Source organism: Chiloscyllium plagiosum, chromosome 38 (assembly GCF_004010195.1).
Source record: "Chiloscyllium plagiosum isolate BGI_BamShark_2017 chromosome 38, ASM401019v2, whole genome shotgun sequence".
Lineage (NCBI taxonomy): Eukaryota > Metazoa > Chordata > Chondrichthyes > Orectolobiformes > Hemiscylliidae > Chiloscyllium > Chiloscyllium plagiosum.
This window is the reverse complement of record NC_057747.1, coordinates 23984387-24002404: the sequence shown is the minus strand read 5'-3', so window position 1 is coordinate 24002404 and position 18018 is coordinate 23984387. Positions and strand designations below refer to the sequence as shown.

Here is an 18018-nt window from a genome sequence, read left to right as displayed (position 1 = left end):
GTTGTGAAGAAAAATCAGAGTTAACATTTTGGGCCCAGTTCTGAGGGTCACGGAGCTTTTCCAGCAATTTGTTTTTGCGACCTTTTTTCAGAAGTGGACTAGATACATTAACTCCCAGTTTGGTGCAGCCAGACCTGCTGAGTTTCTCCCAGGAATTTTGCTAATGTTTATTTCAGATCGCCAGCACGCGTAGTTCTTTCTCTGTTTGATTATGTTATTGCTTTTGAGCTGTTTCTGATTCTCCAGGGCAACTCTGTGACTTTACAGCAGGTCAGAGTTAAAACCAGAGCAGACGTGTCAGCTGGATGGCTGATTTGCATTACAAAATGACACCAACAGCACAGGTTCAATTCCTGCACTGGCTGTGGTTACCATGACTGTTCCCACCTTCTCACCCTCTCCCCTCACCTGAGGGATAATGACCGCCAGGTTAAATCACCACCAGTATATTGCTCTAATGGGAGGGCAGCCTTATGTGACTATAGAGACTTTAGTTCATTCGTTTAACAGAAGGAGCTGTTGAGAAGACTGTGCTGTGTCACACCCAGATTGTGCTCAGCAGCTCCATGTTATATAAATGTTGAATCTTCCTCCTTCACTCAGAAACAGACTGGGTCCAGGGAACGAGGAGATTGCAAATCAGCATCAGAAACCTGAGCTGGCAGTGAGAGCACATCCGAGTCACTCTTTAAATATCCCACAGCTCAGGGAATTGCAGCTATTGGAACAGTCAGATACAAAATGGAGAGAACAGAGAAAGTGTGTGGATGAGAGAGAGAGAGAGACAGACAGTGAGAGACTTGGGCAGGGATGTGATGTTATTGTCAAACAGTATTCTATACTTTGGGGCAGCCTTTTGGGAACAGAAATTTCAATTGAAGTAAGGGTAGCAGATTGGCACTTGCCCACTTGGCTAGGCCAGCGTTTATTGCCCATCCCTAATTGCCCAGAGGGCAGTTAAGAGTCAACCATATTGCTGTGGGTAAATGGTTCCCTGAGGGTCTGATCTATTTCCTTGCCAAAATAGTTAAAAGTACTGCCTGAGGCTTATTTCTGGGTCACACATACATGAGTGTATATGGCCTGTGCAGAGATGGACTGAGATTCAGCCTCTGCCATGTGAGTAGACCCAGTTCTTTCCAACAGGATCAGTATCACTGATATAATTACTCTCAATATTTTTCAGTCAAGGTCATGCAGATGAAGGTTAAACTGTTTTATCCACTTCACTTAAAATTCATCCCCATGTCATAGCAGAATATTTCAGTTTTAAGCACACACCTTCCCACATAACCTGCAACTTGGCCAGGGCTTTGGATCATGCTTCCGATAAGGTTTCCGAGATTGACGTTCCAGTGGATCTGCCTTGTTTCATCACCAGCCATTGCTTCGGGTCGATGACTGCTTGGTAATCCAGTTTCCCGGAAGCAAAGTCAACTTGTCACATTCCTCACGTCCCCTGGGCAGAACTAGTCCCAGGACAGAGGGCAGCTTCAGTAGGTCTGACAGGTTACAGCTAACTGGTCCGTTGAAAGTATTAAATGACAGCAAACATCTGTAACCACACCCTGTAGAGTAATAAGCTTCATCTGGGGCATGGTGCTGTTCAGCATCTAAGTTGGGACTATTTCAAAGACACACAAAGGCCATTGAGTTTGTATAAGCTAAGCATCCACTGCATCTACAATTTGAAGTCAACCACTCCTATTCTTTCTTTGCAAATTGTCATAAACATTTGTCTCACTTAACTGGACTGCGCTTCTTGCAAGGTTACAGCACAACAGGCGGTGTATTGGCTCATTAATTCTGTACCTTCACCATCACTGCTGCATTCAAGAAGCATTTACTTTCTGTTCAAGTCCATGTGAAAATGCTGGGCTCTCGTCACGTGACCGAGGCGGACCCTCAGTCCAGCTCTGCATGTGCCATATACACTCATGTATGTGCGGTCCAAATATAAAAAGTCCTGGGCAGTACTTATACTTGGTCATAGGGAACAGGACAGACAATCATTTGCCCATTATAATCCTTCCCACAAACTTCCAGAGCAAGAAAGACTGGGTGTGGCCAATAACCAGACAGCCAATCTGTCCTCGCTCATTTTATAGCCTCACTTCAGTTGAAATTTCAGCTGTTCCCCCAAATTCCACCTGAGTATAGAAGACTCTCTGACAATGAGCCTTAACTTCACAAACCCACCCCACTCTCACACTGGCTGTCTCTCTCTTTCTCCCACACAAAGACATTTCCTGTGCTCTCAGTTCCATCAGATTATTCCTATCAAGTGGGCGGCACGGTGGCTCAGTGATTAGCACTGCTGCCTCACAGCACCAGGGACCCAGGTTGAATTCCCACATCGGGCAGCTGTCAGTGTAGAGTTTGAACATTCTCCCAGTGTCTGCGCATTCTCCCAGTGTCTGTGTGGGTTTCCTCCGGGTGCTCCTGTTTCCTCTCACAATCCAAAGATGTGCAGGTTAGGTGAATTGGCCAGGCTAAATTGCCCGTCGTGTTCGGTGCAGGGGTAAATGTAAGGGAGTGGGTCGGTGTGGACTTGTTGGGCTGAAGGGCCTGTTCCCACACTGTAGGGAATCTAAGAAAATAAGAGCTAAGAAATAAGTGTAACTGACCTGTGGAATATTTAAATGACTCTGATATTCTCCAAAATCTGACCTCAAATTCTCCACTACTCCCTCAAGCAGTGCATTCTAGATCGTAACCACTCACTGCGTTAAAACATTTAGTCACACATTGCCACTGCTCCTTTCACCGATCAGCTTAAAGCAGTTTCATCTGGATCTCAGCCCCGCCACCAATCTGCTCTGTGTCAAACCCTTGTGATTTTAAACACCTCTGTTAAATCTCCTCTCTACCTTCTCTTCTGTAGCCTCAGTCTGAGCTTTTCCAATCCTACCATGGTGGAGGGGAGCTACTGAATCTGTTTCAAAATGATTTTACAACCGTCCCCGCTATACAACAGCTCCTTGCCACAAAAATTGACCATATAGCTTCTTCTCACTTCTTAGGACTTGCATTTCCTGTCATGTGATCCCCTCTGAAATAAGGCTATAATATCTGTCACACTCTGCTTTACAATGGGCTCACTATACTTACTGATCATATCTGCAGCAACCTCAGGCTATAGAGAACTATCTCTTGAAGTGTGAAGACCAGAACCTCTTTCACTTTTCTAAATGTTGAATGTCCCTTTGTTTATTGCCAACAGGCACAAAAGAAAGTTGAAGGCTATTGTAGCAGGCTCCACTGGTAAGAACTGCAATCAGAGTTGGCAATATTTGCAATAACGAAAAATATTTTATACTTAAATATTTTGGATCAATTCACCCCAATATCTGAGGTTAGATGCTTAAGGGCTGACAACCCCAGCACATATGTTCTAATCCCCCTGTTCAAAGACACAATTTACATACCTCTGGAGTAACTGGGACTTACACCTAAATTTCCTGGCTAGAGGCAGGGAAACTACCATTGTGCCACAACAACTCTCTGAAGACGTTTGCAAAGCATCCCAATAATTGCAGTAGTGATTTAGATGAATGATTTAGATTAGACCTTATCCTGTGCTTACATAGCAACATTTAGACTTTGAGGCCTGAGAGAGATATTGCTTGATCTGACCAAACACATGCATGTGTTGCACAGTTGGCAAATTACATCCTTAATTAAACAGAGAATTCTTTAAATTGTTGTGAGCAGGACCATAGGATGACAGACTGTTTCTGGTCTTGGGTTTACAGACCTGGTTGGTGTAATAATCATTGGAGCTAATGGGGGAGGTGATAGCCTCGTGGTATTCTTGATAGACCCAGAGACCCAGGCAATTTCTGGAGACCTGCATTCAAATCCGACCATGGCAGATAGTGGAATGTGAATTTACTGCAAATCTGGCATTAACATAATACCATAGTGCATTGTTTGAAGAGCCCATCTGGTTCAATAATCCCCTTGGGGAGGGAATGTGCCGTTCTTACCTGGTCCAGGCAATTAAGGACAGGGCAATAAATGCTGGCCTGGCCAGTGATGCTCTGATCTCAGAAATGAATTGTCACATTGTTTAAAGCACTATGCAATCAGTTTTTTTTTGTCAAATCCTTTGCCATTGTCTAGTGAACCTATTTGTAGTCACGCTGTTTTCTCCTTCTTTGTATCAATGTGCATGCCAGCCTGTTGATTTTTGTGCTCAGTAACCTGAGAAGGTATAGGAACAAAAAGCACAACAAGCTGATAACCTCGAGAACATGTTGAACATCTTCGAAACGGAGCAAGTGTTGAAGATTTGTGTCATTCTGTTTAGGTAACCAAGGGTTTATGGACATCTTGGACATGCCTAACACTAACAAGTATTCATTTGAAGGGTAAGTGACCTGAAGATTTGGCTGAGATTCAGAGGATTGATTGATTTAACCCATTTCTATATTGTACTTTACAGCTGCAGAGACAACTACTGAACTGGGGCAGACATTATGATGATAGTTGGGAGGCTCCAGTCACAATCTGCTAATCGGCAACAGGTTTTGGGTGCCATTGGCAGTAGAATATTCCTTGCCATTTTTGATCCAATATTTCACATGGCCTAGGGGGTGTGGTAATCGTAATGCATTGGCACCAGAACACCAGGAGAAAAGTGAGATATGCCAGATAATCATTTTGTGTCTGACAATTATCTGCGTCCTCCTTCTCGAAACCCATTCAGAGGTGGTTAGGTGAAGCTTGCATTACCACAATCCTGGGACTGGGGAGTAATATGTCAGCAAATTAACCCTCACATTGATACAGGTGACTTGTTACAGACATTCATTTGAGTTTTGCAAATTTGGATACGAGCTGGAAAGTGTCAGAAAAAACATTGATATATAGTAAAACACAGTGCACTTCAGATGACTGCGATTAAAACATGCAATTTCTGAACAAGTATCCAAAAGTATGATCAATTACTCAACACTGAGAAGTGTGCAGATGCTTTATACTGTCTGAAGGAGTATTCCCTTCATGGTGCCAATGTCTTGTTTTCAGGGCAAATCCAGTCTGGCTTGATCCCTTCTGCAGGAACTTGGAACTTGCTGCTCAGGCTGAGCAGGAAGATGACCTACCAGAGAACCTCAGTGACATCACTGACCTCTGGAACAGTCCAGCCAGGACCCACGTAAGTTTACCTGCCACTGTTTTGTTGTCCCTTGGTGCTGACCTTCTCAACAGACCATAGGAGTAGGCCATTTGGCCCTTCGAGCCAGCACCACCTTTCATTATGATCATGGCTGATCATCCACAATCAGTATCCTGTTCCTGCCTTATCCCCATAACCCTTGATTCCGCTATCTTTAAGAGCTCTATCCATCTCTTTCTTGGAAGTATCCAGAGACTTGGCCTCCACTGCCTCCTGGGGCAGAGCATTCCATCTATCCACCACTCTCTGGGTGAAGAAGTTGCTCCTCTACTCTGTTCTAAATGGCCTACCCCTTATTTTTAAACTGTGTCCGTTGGTTCTGGACTCATCCATCAGCGGAGACATCCAATCCTTTAATAATCTTATACATCTCAATCAGTTTCCCCTCATCCTTCTAAACTCAAGGGTATACAAGCCCTGAAGTGTCATTTTAACAGGAGCCAAGGACAGCAAATGATGTGATTTTTATCTCAACATTGTTGAAGATGTACTTCCTTAATAAGAATTTTTGACAAAATAATTATTGTCAGCTCTATTCTAGTTGGTTGCTTACAATCTAAGATCCTGGAGTTGATGTTTAAAACCAGCATCGTTGCCTCATCCCCAGAGACCACTATTCTAACTTTTAGCATCTCTTTAGTTGTACTAACAACCCCCAGGTATATGCCGTTGTGAAGTTTCAGATTGCGATGAACAGTGAAATCATTCTGTGGGTCTATGTTATAATTAGGGGAAATCTTGTGAACCAACAGTGACCATCTTTGGAGAAGTTAATAGCAGAAGGTACCGCATGTCCTGTCAGCCCAAGTCAATGTAGAGTTTATAACAACAGTAACAACAAACCTCTTCAGACTGGTGCGACAGTTGTAATAATGCCAGCAGATACTAAGACTGGCCTGTCAGATCCCAGAACAAAACCCGGCTTTATAGATCATTTTCTTTCTTGTTTAGATAATTAACATGGTCGCAGAGACATATCCAGATGAGACTGCACATTCTTCTTGTGGAATAAACTTCTGTTCCATTGTTTAAAAAATACAAATGCTTTTGAGAAATATTAGCTGTCGAAATATTATGTTAAAAGTTAGCAAAATCAAAAACACAACAAAGTTTCAACACTGTCCATTAGATTTCCTTTATAGCCATCAATATGTTGCCATTTTTTGAGTGGTGCTCGGACAATATTCTATAACCCCTCAACAGCATTGTGGATATACCTACATCACATGGAATGTAGTAGTTGAAGACGACAGCTCATTCCCACCTTCTCAAGGGGCAACAAGGGCTGGTCAATAAATATTGATCCAAGCAGTAAAGCCCACGTCTCAGGAATTAATTTTAAGATAGACCCAAATGCAGAGAGGTTGCAGCCCTAGCTCAGTTCTTTAGGGTTATACTTAACTAACTGTTAACGGTTTATGTGGTATGGACTGTAGAGAGAATTCAGTGAAGCCTCGCCAAATCTACCAAAATGAACTGTTTCACAAATCTGAGAGTCTTAAACTCTCTCAGATCTCATAACCTGCAGCTTTCTCAACAAAACTCTCTTCGTAGGAAAGCTTCATAAACTAAATGTTGAGATGACCGGTCCCTGAACTACCCTAAACACCTTCTAGGAGAGAATCGTCCAAATTCAAGCCTAGTATCTTCTGACCTGAATACAAAGCTTGCTTCAGTCACCTGCTTTATGACAAATATTGGGTTTAGTCACTGTTCCAGAAGGACTATCTGACCTTCAAAATTGTTTTAAAAGAAAACCTTTCCGAGAAGCAATCAGCAGCCATCTGCCTTGACTTTGAAATTCAAACTAGAGTACATAGAAATTATATAACCTTCATCACACATCTACAACCTCAACGACTATTGCCTTTCCTTTAAAGGGTACATTTGGCCGTGCACCACCCACATCGAAGCTGGAGGATGATCGATATTTGCGTGCAGCCATACAGGAGTACGACAGCATTGCAAAACTTGGACAGATCATGCGAGAAGGTCCCATCAAGGTACGTTAGAATGAGATTACCAAGTCCAACCATTTTACAATATGTCAAGGAGGATAATACAATTAGATGATGGATCTACTGGGTTGGGGTGCAACAAACATCCTATTGGCTGGGGGATTTTATGTCTTAAAAGTGGGACTCATCTGGTGGCTAACACAGGCATGAGGGGCCAAAGGATCTCCTCCTGGGCTTGATCATTGTTATCAGAGAATCATACAGCACAGCTGAGGCCCTTTGACCTATCAAGTCTGCACCAACCAAAGAACTGATCCCACTTTCCAGCAGTTAGCCTTGGATATTACTGACATTTCATGGACTCATCCAAGCTCTTTTTAAAGATTGAGAGATTTGTCATTTCAACAACCCTCCCTATTCGACTAATATTCCGCAAAGACGAGATTTTCAAAGGAACTGCAACTATATGAGTTTGGAAGCGGCCGTTCGGCCCTTCAAGTCTGCTCTGCCAGTTAATGAGATCATGTCCAATCTGTTTGCATTCTGAATTCTACATTCTACTCCCGAAAATGTTGTCCTCCTGTTCACCAAGAATGTGTCCACCTCTGTTTTATCAATATATTCAAGGATCCCACTTCAACCCCTGAGGCAGAGAACTCGCAGATAGAATCCCCACAGTGTGGGAAGAGGCCATTCAGCCCACTGGGTCTGCACCAACCCTCTGAAAAGTATCCCAACCAGATCTAACCCCATCACCCTATCCTTGTAACCCTGCATTTCCCATGGCCAATCCACCCAACCTGCACTGTGGGAGGAAATCAGAGCATCCAGTGAAAATCCACGCAGACCTGGGGAGAAAGAGTAAACTCCACACAGTCACCTGAGGCTGGAATTAAACCTGGGTCCCTGACGCTGTGAGGCAGCGCTGGTAACCATTGTGCCGCCGTGCTGCCCCAAATTGCAAAATCTTAACCAAAGGAAAGAAAGAAAGTCCCTTTGTCTCTGTATTACTATTAGGGAGTGACTATGTCCTCTGCAAACACGCAACAGCGAGATAGAGAGCACGTAGCAATGAAAAGTTCAGCTGACCTCCCAAGCAGTCATGAAGAGGTGTATGTTTTACTTGCTGTGCATTATCTCAAGGGTTCCCTCTTGAAAGTGGTTCTGGATGACTACCTGCGGCTGAAGAAGCTGTTTGCAGCTCGCCTAGCTCACAAATCCACTGCCAGTGGAGATCGCTCATCTGTGCTGGAGGTATAGCTGGTGTGAAACCAGTCGGTTTGCAGTGTGAAGTGTGGCTTGTCACTTTAATTGGCGGAGCATGGAAACCGGGTGTCCTGCTGTGCTGCCTGAGATGCTGAGTGTTCATGGGTCTAGATGAGTGAATGGGGAGCTGGAAAGAAATGCAAGCATCACTCTTATTGAAAAGCTCAAAAATTGATAATCTTTCACTCTCCTTTATATCTACCACCACTCAACAGGTTCCCCAAGCTTGGAATCTGGGTGTGAATCTATCCTCTTGCTCAACATCACATCACTACCTAATAGCTCACTGTGGCTTTCTCTGGTTTATTCTTGGATTCAGTGCTGAGGGTTATGTAAGGTGAACTGCCAGAGCATCTCTGCTAACCAAACCACTGATTTGTTGCATGCTTGTGCTGTGAACTTGGAGAACTATTCAAAGGGAAATTTGAAGTGGAAGAACTATTCCTTTTCCAGTCAGTCACAGACCTCTTCAAGCTCCAGGTCATCTGGGACTGCCAGATGTAAAATGAACCCAATCTGCAACAAGCAGTGAGGTTCCCAGTCCAGGTTTCAACCCCATCTGTCAATAACACAATGGCGATGCAAAGAGACCATTGAAAGGGTTGCAAACTGAACAACTGGATAATTTAGAGGTTGGGTTGAAATTGGTGCCTCTGCATCATGCATCAACATTCAATCCTGCACTCTTTAATGAGAAAGGAGAAAGTGAGGACTGCAGAGTGTGTGGTGATGGAAAAGCATAGCAGGTCAGGCAGCATCCGAGGAGCAGGAGAATCTGAAGAGCAGCAGAATCCTGATGAAGGGCTTGTGTCCGAAACATCGACTCTCCTGCTCCTCGGATGCCGCCTGACCTGCTGTGCTTTTCCAGCACCACTCTGTCTACTCTAATGAGCTGCCCACCTGAATCTCAATATGTGGATCTTTTGAAATATTACTTAGCTTAGTAGTTCTAACGTCAGCCATTTTTATAACACAACAGAACTGAGCAGATGCAATAGGAACAATTTCCCAGCTTCTGAATTCTTTAGGAATTCACCTTGTTTGCTCTGTCTGCTGCAGCTCTATCCTATTTGGCTTGTTCCAATCCAGACCGCATGTGGTCTCCTCCTTCTGAACAAAATGCAACATGAATTGCCAGTGATGAGGAGTACCGAGTGAGTGCAAGGATATGATATAGCCTAATGGTCTGGGTTTTTTTTTCTCCAACTCTTCCCCACCTCTGTCAGCAGCTGGTTCCCAGTGACATGGAAGATGAGGAGGAGAAACCCCCTAGTCGTGGAACTCTGAAGTTCAAGCACCGGCACCCAGTAGAGCTGAAAGGTCCCGATGGTATTCACGTGGTTCACGGCAGCACTGGCACTTTGCTGGCCTCTGATCTGAACAGTCTGCCTGAGGAGGACCAGAGGGTCTTGGTCAGATCCCTGGAAACGCTGAACACAGAAAGTGGGAGCTACGTGGACAGGAATGCCAGGACGGAGTCTGCCAAGTCTACGCCGCTGCACAAGGCGAGAGAACGGGTGATGGAGATTCCACTGGAGATCACAGAGCTTTGACAGCAATATCCAGGAGCCAGGAACACAAATGGATTGTTGGGGGAGGTAGCTGCAGAAAATAAACATAAAAGCTGCCTACAGTCACTTTTTTCGGGGAAGAGGGACCAGTCTGCCACTTCTGCCCCCCCCCCCAACTCCGTTGACCATAATCCCTCCACATGCACCCGCCCCCAAGAACCAAGCATCATTGATACCAACAAACCCCTCTGACCAGATTCCCCCACCACTGTCAACACCACATCCCAAACTCATTCTCCCCCACCATTACCTGAAACATCTGAACTTTGCAACAATACAAGTCCAGCCACTATTTGATACAGGATGTTGGAATGTACTGGGGTTCCAAGTCATGTTAAACTATATTGCAGTGTATAACCAATTTACATGAATTAAAGTCATACTGAAAATACTCAAATCATTAACCACAAAAATCAAGGATTTCTTTTCTCTTTCCATTTGAATAATATGAAACCCGAGCAGCAGTAAGTATCTGAAATAACTAACACTGATCTGGATTATATAAAAGATATCAAACTTGGAAACTGCACCAGCTAGGGATCAAATTTGCTGCACATATGCACTCATATGTTTCCCTCATAGCCGTAGAGTCTTGCCTTAAAAGCTGCAAGTGCAATAAACCAACTGGAAAATTATCTGTCTTTATTACAGACCAGCATTGAAAGCAAGTAGTGTCAGCAGCAAACAAGATATTTCAGACACTCTCTACTGCAGACAACCTACCTTGATTTAAAACCTGGGTGCCTCCCAGTCAGACAAGCTGGAATGCTCACTGAAAGCATACAAACATTCCCTTACGTATATGCCCGCCCACCTCCACAGTCGTCCTGATCAAGTTTCCTTTGCCTCTGCATTGCTTTGAGGTCAACATATTGGTTCTTTAAACTTGCAATTCCCTCCTCACTCTTCCAAAACTTTCCCCTGGGCCAATCTATCAACTCTAATAAACCTGACAATAAAACGAGGCATAGTACTCCAAGTGAAGTGATTAAACTAGCAATCTGTACAGTGCTACAACCAAATGGAATGTATCAAGACAGCATCTGTCTCTTTAAACAAGACAACACACTGTTTTGGCTCAAGCAAATTTGAACACCTAGATGCTACAATCTCTAAGTGTTATCATTCCCTGCAAATAATCAATGCACTCCTTGATAGCTCTACCTACATGCTTCCTAATTTTTGGCTCATTCTTCGGCACATCAAGATCTTTGAAGTTAAAAATTGCACAACACCAGGTTATAGTCCAACAGGTTTAATTGGAAGCACTAGCTTTCAGATCGTTGCTCCTTCTTCAGGTGGTAGTGGAGGGCTCAATCCTAACGCACAGAATTTATAGCAAAAATTTACAGTCTGATGTAACTGAAATTATACATTGAAAAATTGAGTCTTTCAGCTGTTTGGATACCATGATAGTTTCATTTCTTTCATGTGTAAATCACAAAACCTTTTTTTTTTAAAAAGTTGCATTCTCGGGTTAGCTGTTAACAATGTGTGATAGCTTGACAATATGTTGAAGGTGTTAACCCCCTGTGTTGTCTATGCCATGATGTTTAGAGTTAAAAATCACACAACACCAGGTTATAGTCCAACAGGTTTAATTGGAAGCACACTAGCTTTCGGAGCGACGCTCCTTCATCAGGTGACCATCACCTGATGAAGGAGCGACGCTCCGAAAGCTAGTGTGCTTCCAATTAAACCTGTTGAACTATAACCTGGTGTTGTGTGATTTTTTAACTTTGTACACCCCAGTCCAACACCGGCATCTCCAAATCATGATGTTTAGATTGATTGTAATCTAAAAAGTGAGATAACAGAGTTTTACATAAATTCCTGCAGTTTTTGAGCAAAGTACAATGTAACCCTGCAAGTACAAATTCACCCCACAAAATACATGTGTGCATGTGGGTCTTTGTCTGTCTGTGAGAGTGTGTGTGTGTGTGTGTGTGTGTCTGTCTGTCTGTCTGTCTGGGTTGGGGGCTGTGAGTGTGAGAAAGTGTATGTGTGTAGTGAGTGTAAAGTGTCTTAAGTCCGTGAGGGGGTGCATGTGGGAGTGTGTGTGCCTGTAAGGGTATGTGTGGGTATCTTTGTGTGCATCTGTGTATGTGTGTGTATAGGAGTGCCTCTGTGTGTGTGTGTGTAGGAGTGTCTGTGTGTGTGTATAGCGCAATGGTGGTCACCTGTAATGTGACATGAACCCAAGGTCCCAATTGAGGCCTTCCCTATGGGTACCCACACACACACACACATATACACAGACGTGCACACAGACACTCCCACACTCTCAAATGCACCCCCTCACAGACTTAAGATACTCTACACTCACTACACACATACACTTTCTCACACTCACAACCCGCAACCCAGACAGACACACACACACACAGACAAAGACCCACATGCACACACATATTTTGTGGGGCGAATTTGGACTTGCAGGGTTACACTGTACTTTGCTCAAAAACTGCATGAATTAATGTAAAACTCTGTTATCTCACTTTTTAGATTAGAATCAATCTAAACATCATGGCATAGACAGAGAACACAGACACAGGGGGCCAACACCTTCAACATATTGTCTAGCTATCACCCATTGTTAACAGCTAACCTGAGAATGCAACCTTTAAAAAAAGGTTTTGTGATTTACACATGAAAGAAATGAAACTATCATAGTATTCAAACAGATGAAAGACTTAACAATCAATTTTTCAATGTATAATTTCAGTTACATCACACTGTAAATTTTTGCTATAAATTCTGTGTGTTAGGATTGAGCTCTCCACTACCACCTGAAGAACCGACGCTCCGAAAGCTACTGTGCTTCCAATTAAACCTGTTGGACTATAACCTGGTGTCGTGTGATTTTTAACTTTGTACACCCCAGTCCAACACCAGCATCTCCATATCAAAATCTTTGAAGATCACGTGCCCCCGCTCTCAAGACACCAGTGTTAATATTGATAAATCTAATGACTTTTGCCCTCTAGATTCGAGGTGCTTACCCTGTTAACAGCACATGTTGACAATTGGTGGGGTCACCTTCGGCAATTTGCTTATCCAGAACCATCGACTTTAGCTCTTGGTAGAACTGCAGCTAGTTCCTAATCCAGCTTGGTTAAATCCTGCTGACCAAAAACCGACTCCAGTAAATAAAGTGCAAAATCCCTTAACAGCTTTCCAGAGATCCAGGTACAATTCAACAGGACTCACCTCGTCCTGGTCACTTCTTCAAAATCCTGGCATCTCCATGACACTGCCTCTGGCACCATAGTGTCATACTGCTACGTAAAATGGCAGAGCTATGAAATTATAACAATTTACAACTTGCTGCAGTTGTGACCATTGGAGGGCAGAGTGGCTTAAACATCACAAACAACTTGTCTGTAAGGAACTCAGAGAACACACCAATGTTGACAGTAAACCAAAGGAGGATACATCAGGGCAGATCACTAATAGCTAACAGGTAGGATTCAAGTAGCATCATAAGTGGGGTTTTTTGAGAAGGCAACTCCAACACTTACACCTAAGAAACCAAGTCAAATTTTACACATTTTAGGCTTCACAAGTGCCCTGAGCTATTATGGGCTACCAGTCTCCACAATGCTAAAAAAAAACAACTTTATGTCAACATTATTTAAAAACATTGAAGGTGGAAATTCCTCTTAATACGGAAGCAGTGAACATTAATTCCCTGCATAATTTCAAGGCTATAGTTGGGTATCTAATTGCTGTGTTTTTTTAAAAAATAAATGTGTAAATTTTTACAGACTTGTAAATATATTTGCTATTAACTGTTCATGTGCATCATATGATTAGGTACTGAGGTGAGAGATTCATTGAAACCTTGAATGTTAATTTTGTTTTTGTTTGTCTAACCCAAAAATACGGATTTGAATTGTGCCTTGTGATTCCGATTAATTTTATTTCAATCTGTCTTTATATAACCATTCCTGGGTGACAGAGAATGTAAAGATGAATTCAGAGCAAGTGTCTGCCATGTGCTTCCTTAGAAGCCGCTGTACCACAGGAGATTGATGACCTGAGAATGAGATGAAATACATCATTAAAGTCAGTCTGCTTTCAGAGGCCATACCAACTCTCAGTTCAAGTGAAAACTGTCTTTGCATAGCAGATTGCATGGAGCAAGATTGTTGTCCCCAGGCATCTTTTAGACATCAGTCAACATGACCAAACCTGCCACTCAGTCATTCATTGCAGCATGTAAATGACTGCTGCACCTGCCCAGGAGAAAGTGAGGACTGCAGATGCTGGAGATCTGCACAGCAGGTCAGGCAGCATCTGAGGAGCGGGAGAATAGAGTGCTTATGCCCAAAACGCCGATTCTCCTGCTCCTCGGATGCTGCCTGACCTGCTGTGCTTTTCCAGCACCATACTCTCGACTGCTGCATCTGTCCACCCAAATCACTGCCCTGCTGCAAGTGAGTCATTGCATCAGAAATATTAAAGAGCAATCTAAGTCATGATCACTGAACATTTTTTAAAAATTCAGACGCAAAACTTTGCATCTAAAACCACAACCTTCACAATTCATCGGATAGACAAATTAGACAGATGCACAGCTGAAAGGATCCAGCAGATCCCTTCTGTCCAACATCCTGACTGGAAATGGCTGCAGTTCACTCTCTTGGGGCAACTTCTAATAGCTCTTTCATTCTTTACAACTAGCACAAATACTTTGAGCAAAGGATTAGCATTAAGTGGTATAAGCACAGCAGGTCAGGCATCATCCCACTTTCCAAAATTACCTTTTTAAATTAGAACGGAACCTTTGAGATAGCAGGTATACAGGATCCGTTACACACACAGTCTAATTTGATCTGATGCGATAGCTATTTGGGGTGGCACAGTGGCTGGGTTCGATTCCATCCTCAGATAACTGTCTGTGTGGAGTTTGCACATTCTCCCTGTGTCTGCATGGGTTTCTTCCAGGTTCTTACCTCAGTCCAATGATGTGCAGGTTAGGTGGATTGGCTATGCTAAATTGCCCATAGTGTCCAGGGATGTGCAGGCTAGGTGGGTTAGCCATGGGGAATGCAGAGTTATGGGGATAGGGTGGGTCTGAGTTGAATGCTCTTTGGGGAGTTGGTGGGGACTTGAATGTCAAACAGCCTGCTTTCACACTGTAGGAATTCTATGATTCTATGGGGAAGGATAGAATTGGTGCTAAGTATCAGATTTGCAGCAAGAATTGAAGATGACGTTCAGCTGGAGGAAACTACAGCAACTTTCGGAATGGAGGTCAGAAGTGCAGTCAGATAACAGAATGGCACTAAGAACAGACCCTGAATGAACTCTAGAAATAACTATGCATAAGCCACTGATGCTATTGCTAGATATGGCTACAATCACACAAGGTAAGAGTACTGAGCAAGCTATATTCTACTGTAAAACCAATCAGAAAGGTATTGCCAGGATTTTGACACTGCAAGCATATTTCCAAGTCAGAATGCTGACTGGTTTGGAGGAGAGCTTGCAGTCAGATGCTGGATGCCCCACAAATGTGCTGCCCTGGTCCTTCTATTTAGAAGTGGTTGCGGGTTTGGAAAAAGCTGCCAAAGGATGAATTGTTGTGGTGCATCTTATAGATAATACACACTGCTGCTATTGTGCAACAAATTTGTTTCATGGCACCAAACACTCTAGGTATGTTATAAAGTTTATCCTTGATTCCTCAGTGTGACAAAGTCTTATTATTACAGTAAACAAGTAGTTGCTACTCACTTTCCAATCCAAACTTAAAGAGAAATGAAAGTCTTTTAACTTCACTCCTCCTTAGGAAGTGCAGAGTTTCTAACGTTTCTGCCCACCACACATTGGTCAGTTCTTGCTGATTCAGAACATCACACATCCGCATCAAAATAAATACAAGACTTACTCATCTTTGCTTCAAAAGAGCTTTTTCTTCCATAAACGATACTTTTAAATGGCAAAAATCACACCAGTGCAGCTTGGATTGCATAAGCTGAGTATTTCTGAAAAAGGAACTGATCAAAAAAGTTACAGATATTAACCTGAATTTATGTGGCATCATTGCTTTTGTAATGCAAAGCTCAAACAAGACAAAACACTGAACAGCCGAGAAAATGAGCCTGTCAGCCAAAACCTTATTCAGGGGTTTCAAGGAACTTCTTATAAAGGAGAGAGGCAGCTGAAGACACAGTCACCCATGGCTGAGTTTATGATTTAGGACAATCAAAGAGGCCAGATTTGGAGCGAGAGAATTGGAAAACAGACTATTATAAAGGAATTCCTGATGAATTTTGCACTAAACGTTGATTTTCTTGCTCCTCAGATGCTGCCTGAACTGCTGAGCTTTTCCAGCACCACTCTAATTAAACTCTGGTTTCCAGCATCTGCAGTCCTCACTTTTGCCTATATAAAGGAATAGTCTGTGCTTTTACTGTATCTGCAAACATCTCTGCAGTAGGTTACCTATTTTTTAGGCTGCGCCCTCAGAACGATGAGTTAAGCACACCAGTGCCCAATTATAAACCACAGATTTCATTGTAAACTAATCTGCATTTTGAACACTAAGTACCAGTTTATTAAAAATATTTTAAAATAAATAAACAAAGTGCACTGAGCAACAGGTGCTGGATTGGGCACCATGCCACTACGAAAGCCAACTGAGAGATTCTACCATGTTCATTTCGAGGTGTCAGTCCTTAGTGGGAGGTCAGACCCATGTGAGTCTTCAGGTATTCATACAGTATGTAACTGATGCAGACTGATGGAATGGCCTTGATTAAGTTCGCAGTAAATCCACGGTAGAACCCAGGCAAGCCATCCGTGGCCAAAATTTTCCGGAAATATTCTCTCATCCTTGGCTTTTTCATTCCCTTTTCAATGACTGGATGAAAATATAAACAGCAATAGGTCAATACACATAACCTGGGGACCATTTCCAAACAAAAAACACAAGCTGAACTTCCTTTTCATTTGATTGTCACCTGGAATTTATTTTGTCTCATTCAGTCACATTCCCTGTTCAGGAATGTAGTTGCTTTTAAGTTGATGACATACCACCACAAAAGGTGGAACTTGAAGCATGTCCAACTGGCCCAAAGATAAGGACACTACTGCTGTGCCACAACAGCCTGCATTCAGCAGTGTATACTTCAGTTACTCATTGATATTTGTGCATAAAATGCTCACAAAAATGGGGTCAGGCTTTCAGCTATGGCTCACTGGAAGCAGCACCAAATGATATGGGAGGAGGAGAGTTAGGCCATTCAGCCCTGCTAACGTATTCAATAAAAAGTCAAGGACGATCTTCCATCAACTCCATATTCCCATGCATTCCTCAGTAGCTGAGTTCTATCCATCTCTGCACTCATTGACAGAGGGTCCAGACCGAATGGCAGTGGGGGTGGGGGTGACATGGAAAAATTTCTCCAGTCCTGAAATGATCAACCTTTCATTGGAAAGATCAATCACCACTCTCCCGTTTCTAAACTCCTTGACACTTACCCTGTATTTCAATTTCAATTATGGTCTTACCCTATACATATGACAATTGCCTTATTGCAGGAGTCAGTCCTCTCTGAAAAGCATATACTGTCTGAAATACCGTTCACAGTACTCTAGGTGTGATTTCACTAAAACCCTACACAACTGCAGTCAAACTGTCTTTACTCTGATACTTCAAACTCTTTGGTGATAAAGTCCAACAGGCCGCTTGGATTCATAAATTAAAACAAAGTGGAGAAACCCAGCAGGTCTGGAAGCATCAGTGAAGAGGGAAACAGAGTTAACTGGATGTAAAATGCTATCTGTTTCTCTCTCTGAAGAGGCTGCCAGACCAGAGATTAATTCTTTACTGAACTAGCATGCTTACTTTTCAAATCACATACAAGGAATCTCAATCTCTCCAAATATCAACATTTCCCAGTATAAATAAATGCTTGGGAGTAAATAACTTAAACATTGCTTAGAGAGATAAGCCATGAAGTCTAGCACTCATCAGAAATACTCTGCAAGAAGCAGACTTTTAACTCATCTTCTACCCCCCCCCCCCCCC

General features: G+C 42.9%; 1 protein-coding gene across 2 annotated transcripts in view; it reads left to right on the top strand.

Annotated features, from left to right (window-relative positions):
• cdh23 (cadherin-related 23) overlaps positions 1-11209 on the top strand; it is a 799974-nt gene extending 788765 nt beyond the window's left edge. The window contains exons 64-69 of one of the 2 annotated variants that reach the window (XM_043679154.1): positions 3224-3264; positions 4313-4373; positions 5032-5161; positions 7063-7185; positions 8284-8394; positions 9636-11209. In XM_043679154.1, coding sequence (XP_043535089.1) covers positions 3224-3264; positions 4313-4373; positions 5032-5161; positions 7063-7185; positions 8284-8394; positions 9636-9959 — 790 coding nt within the window. In that variant the 3' untranslated portion in view covers positions 9960-11209. The remainder of the gene's footprint in view (positions 1-3223; positions 3265-4312; positions 4374-5031; positions 5162-7062; positions 7186-8283; positions 8395-9635) is intronic. The other variant, XM_043679151.1, reaches the window with a different exon arrangement.
• The last annotated feature ends 6809 nt before the right edge of the window (positions 11210-18018 follow it).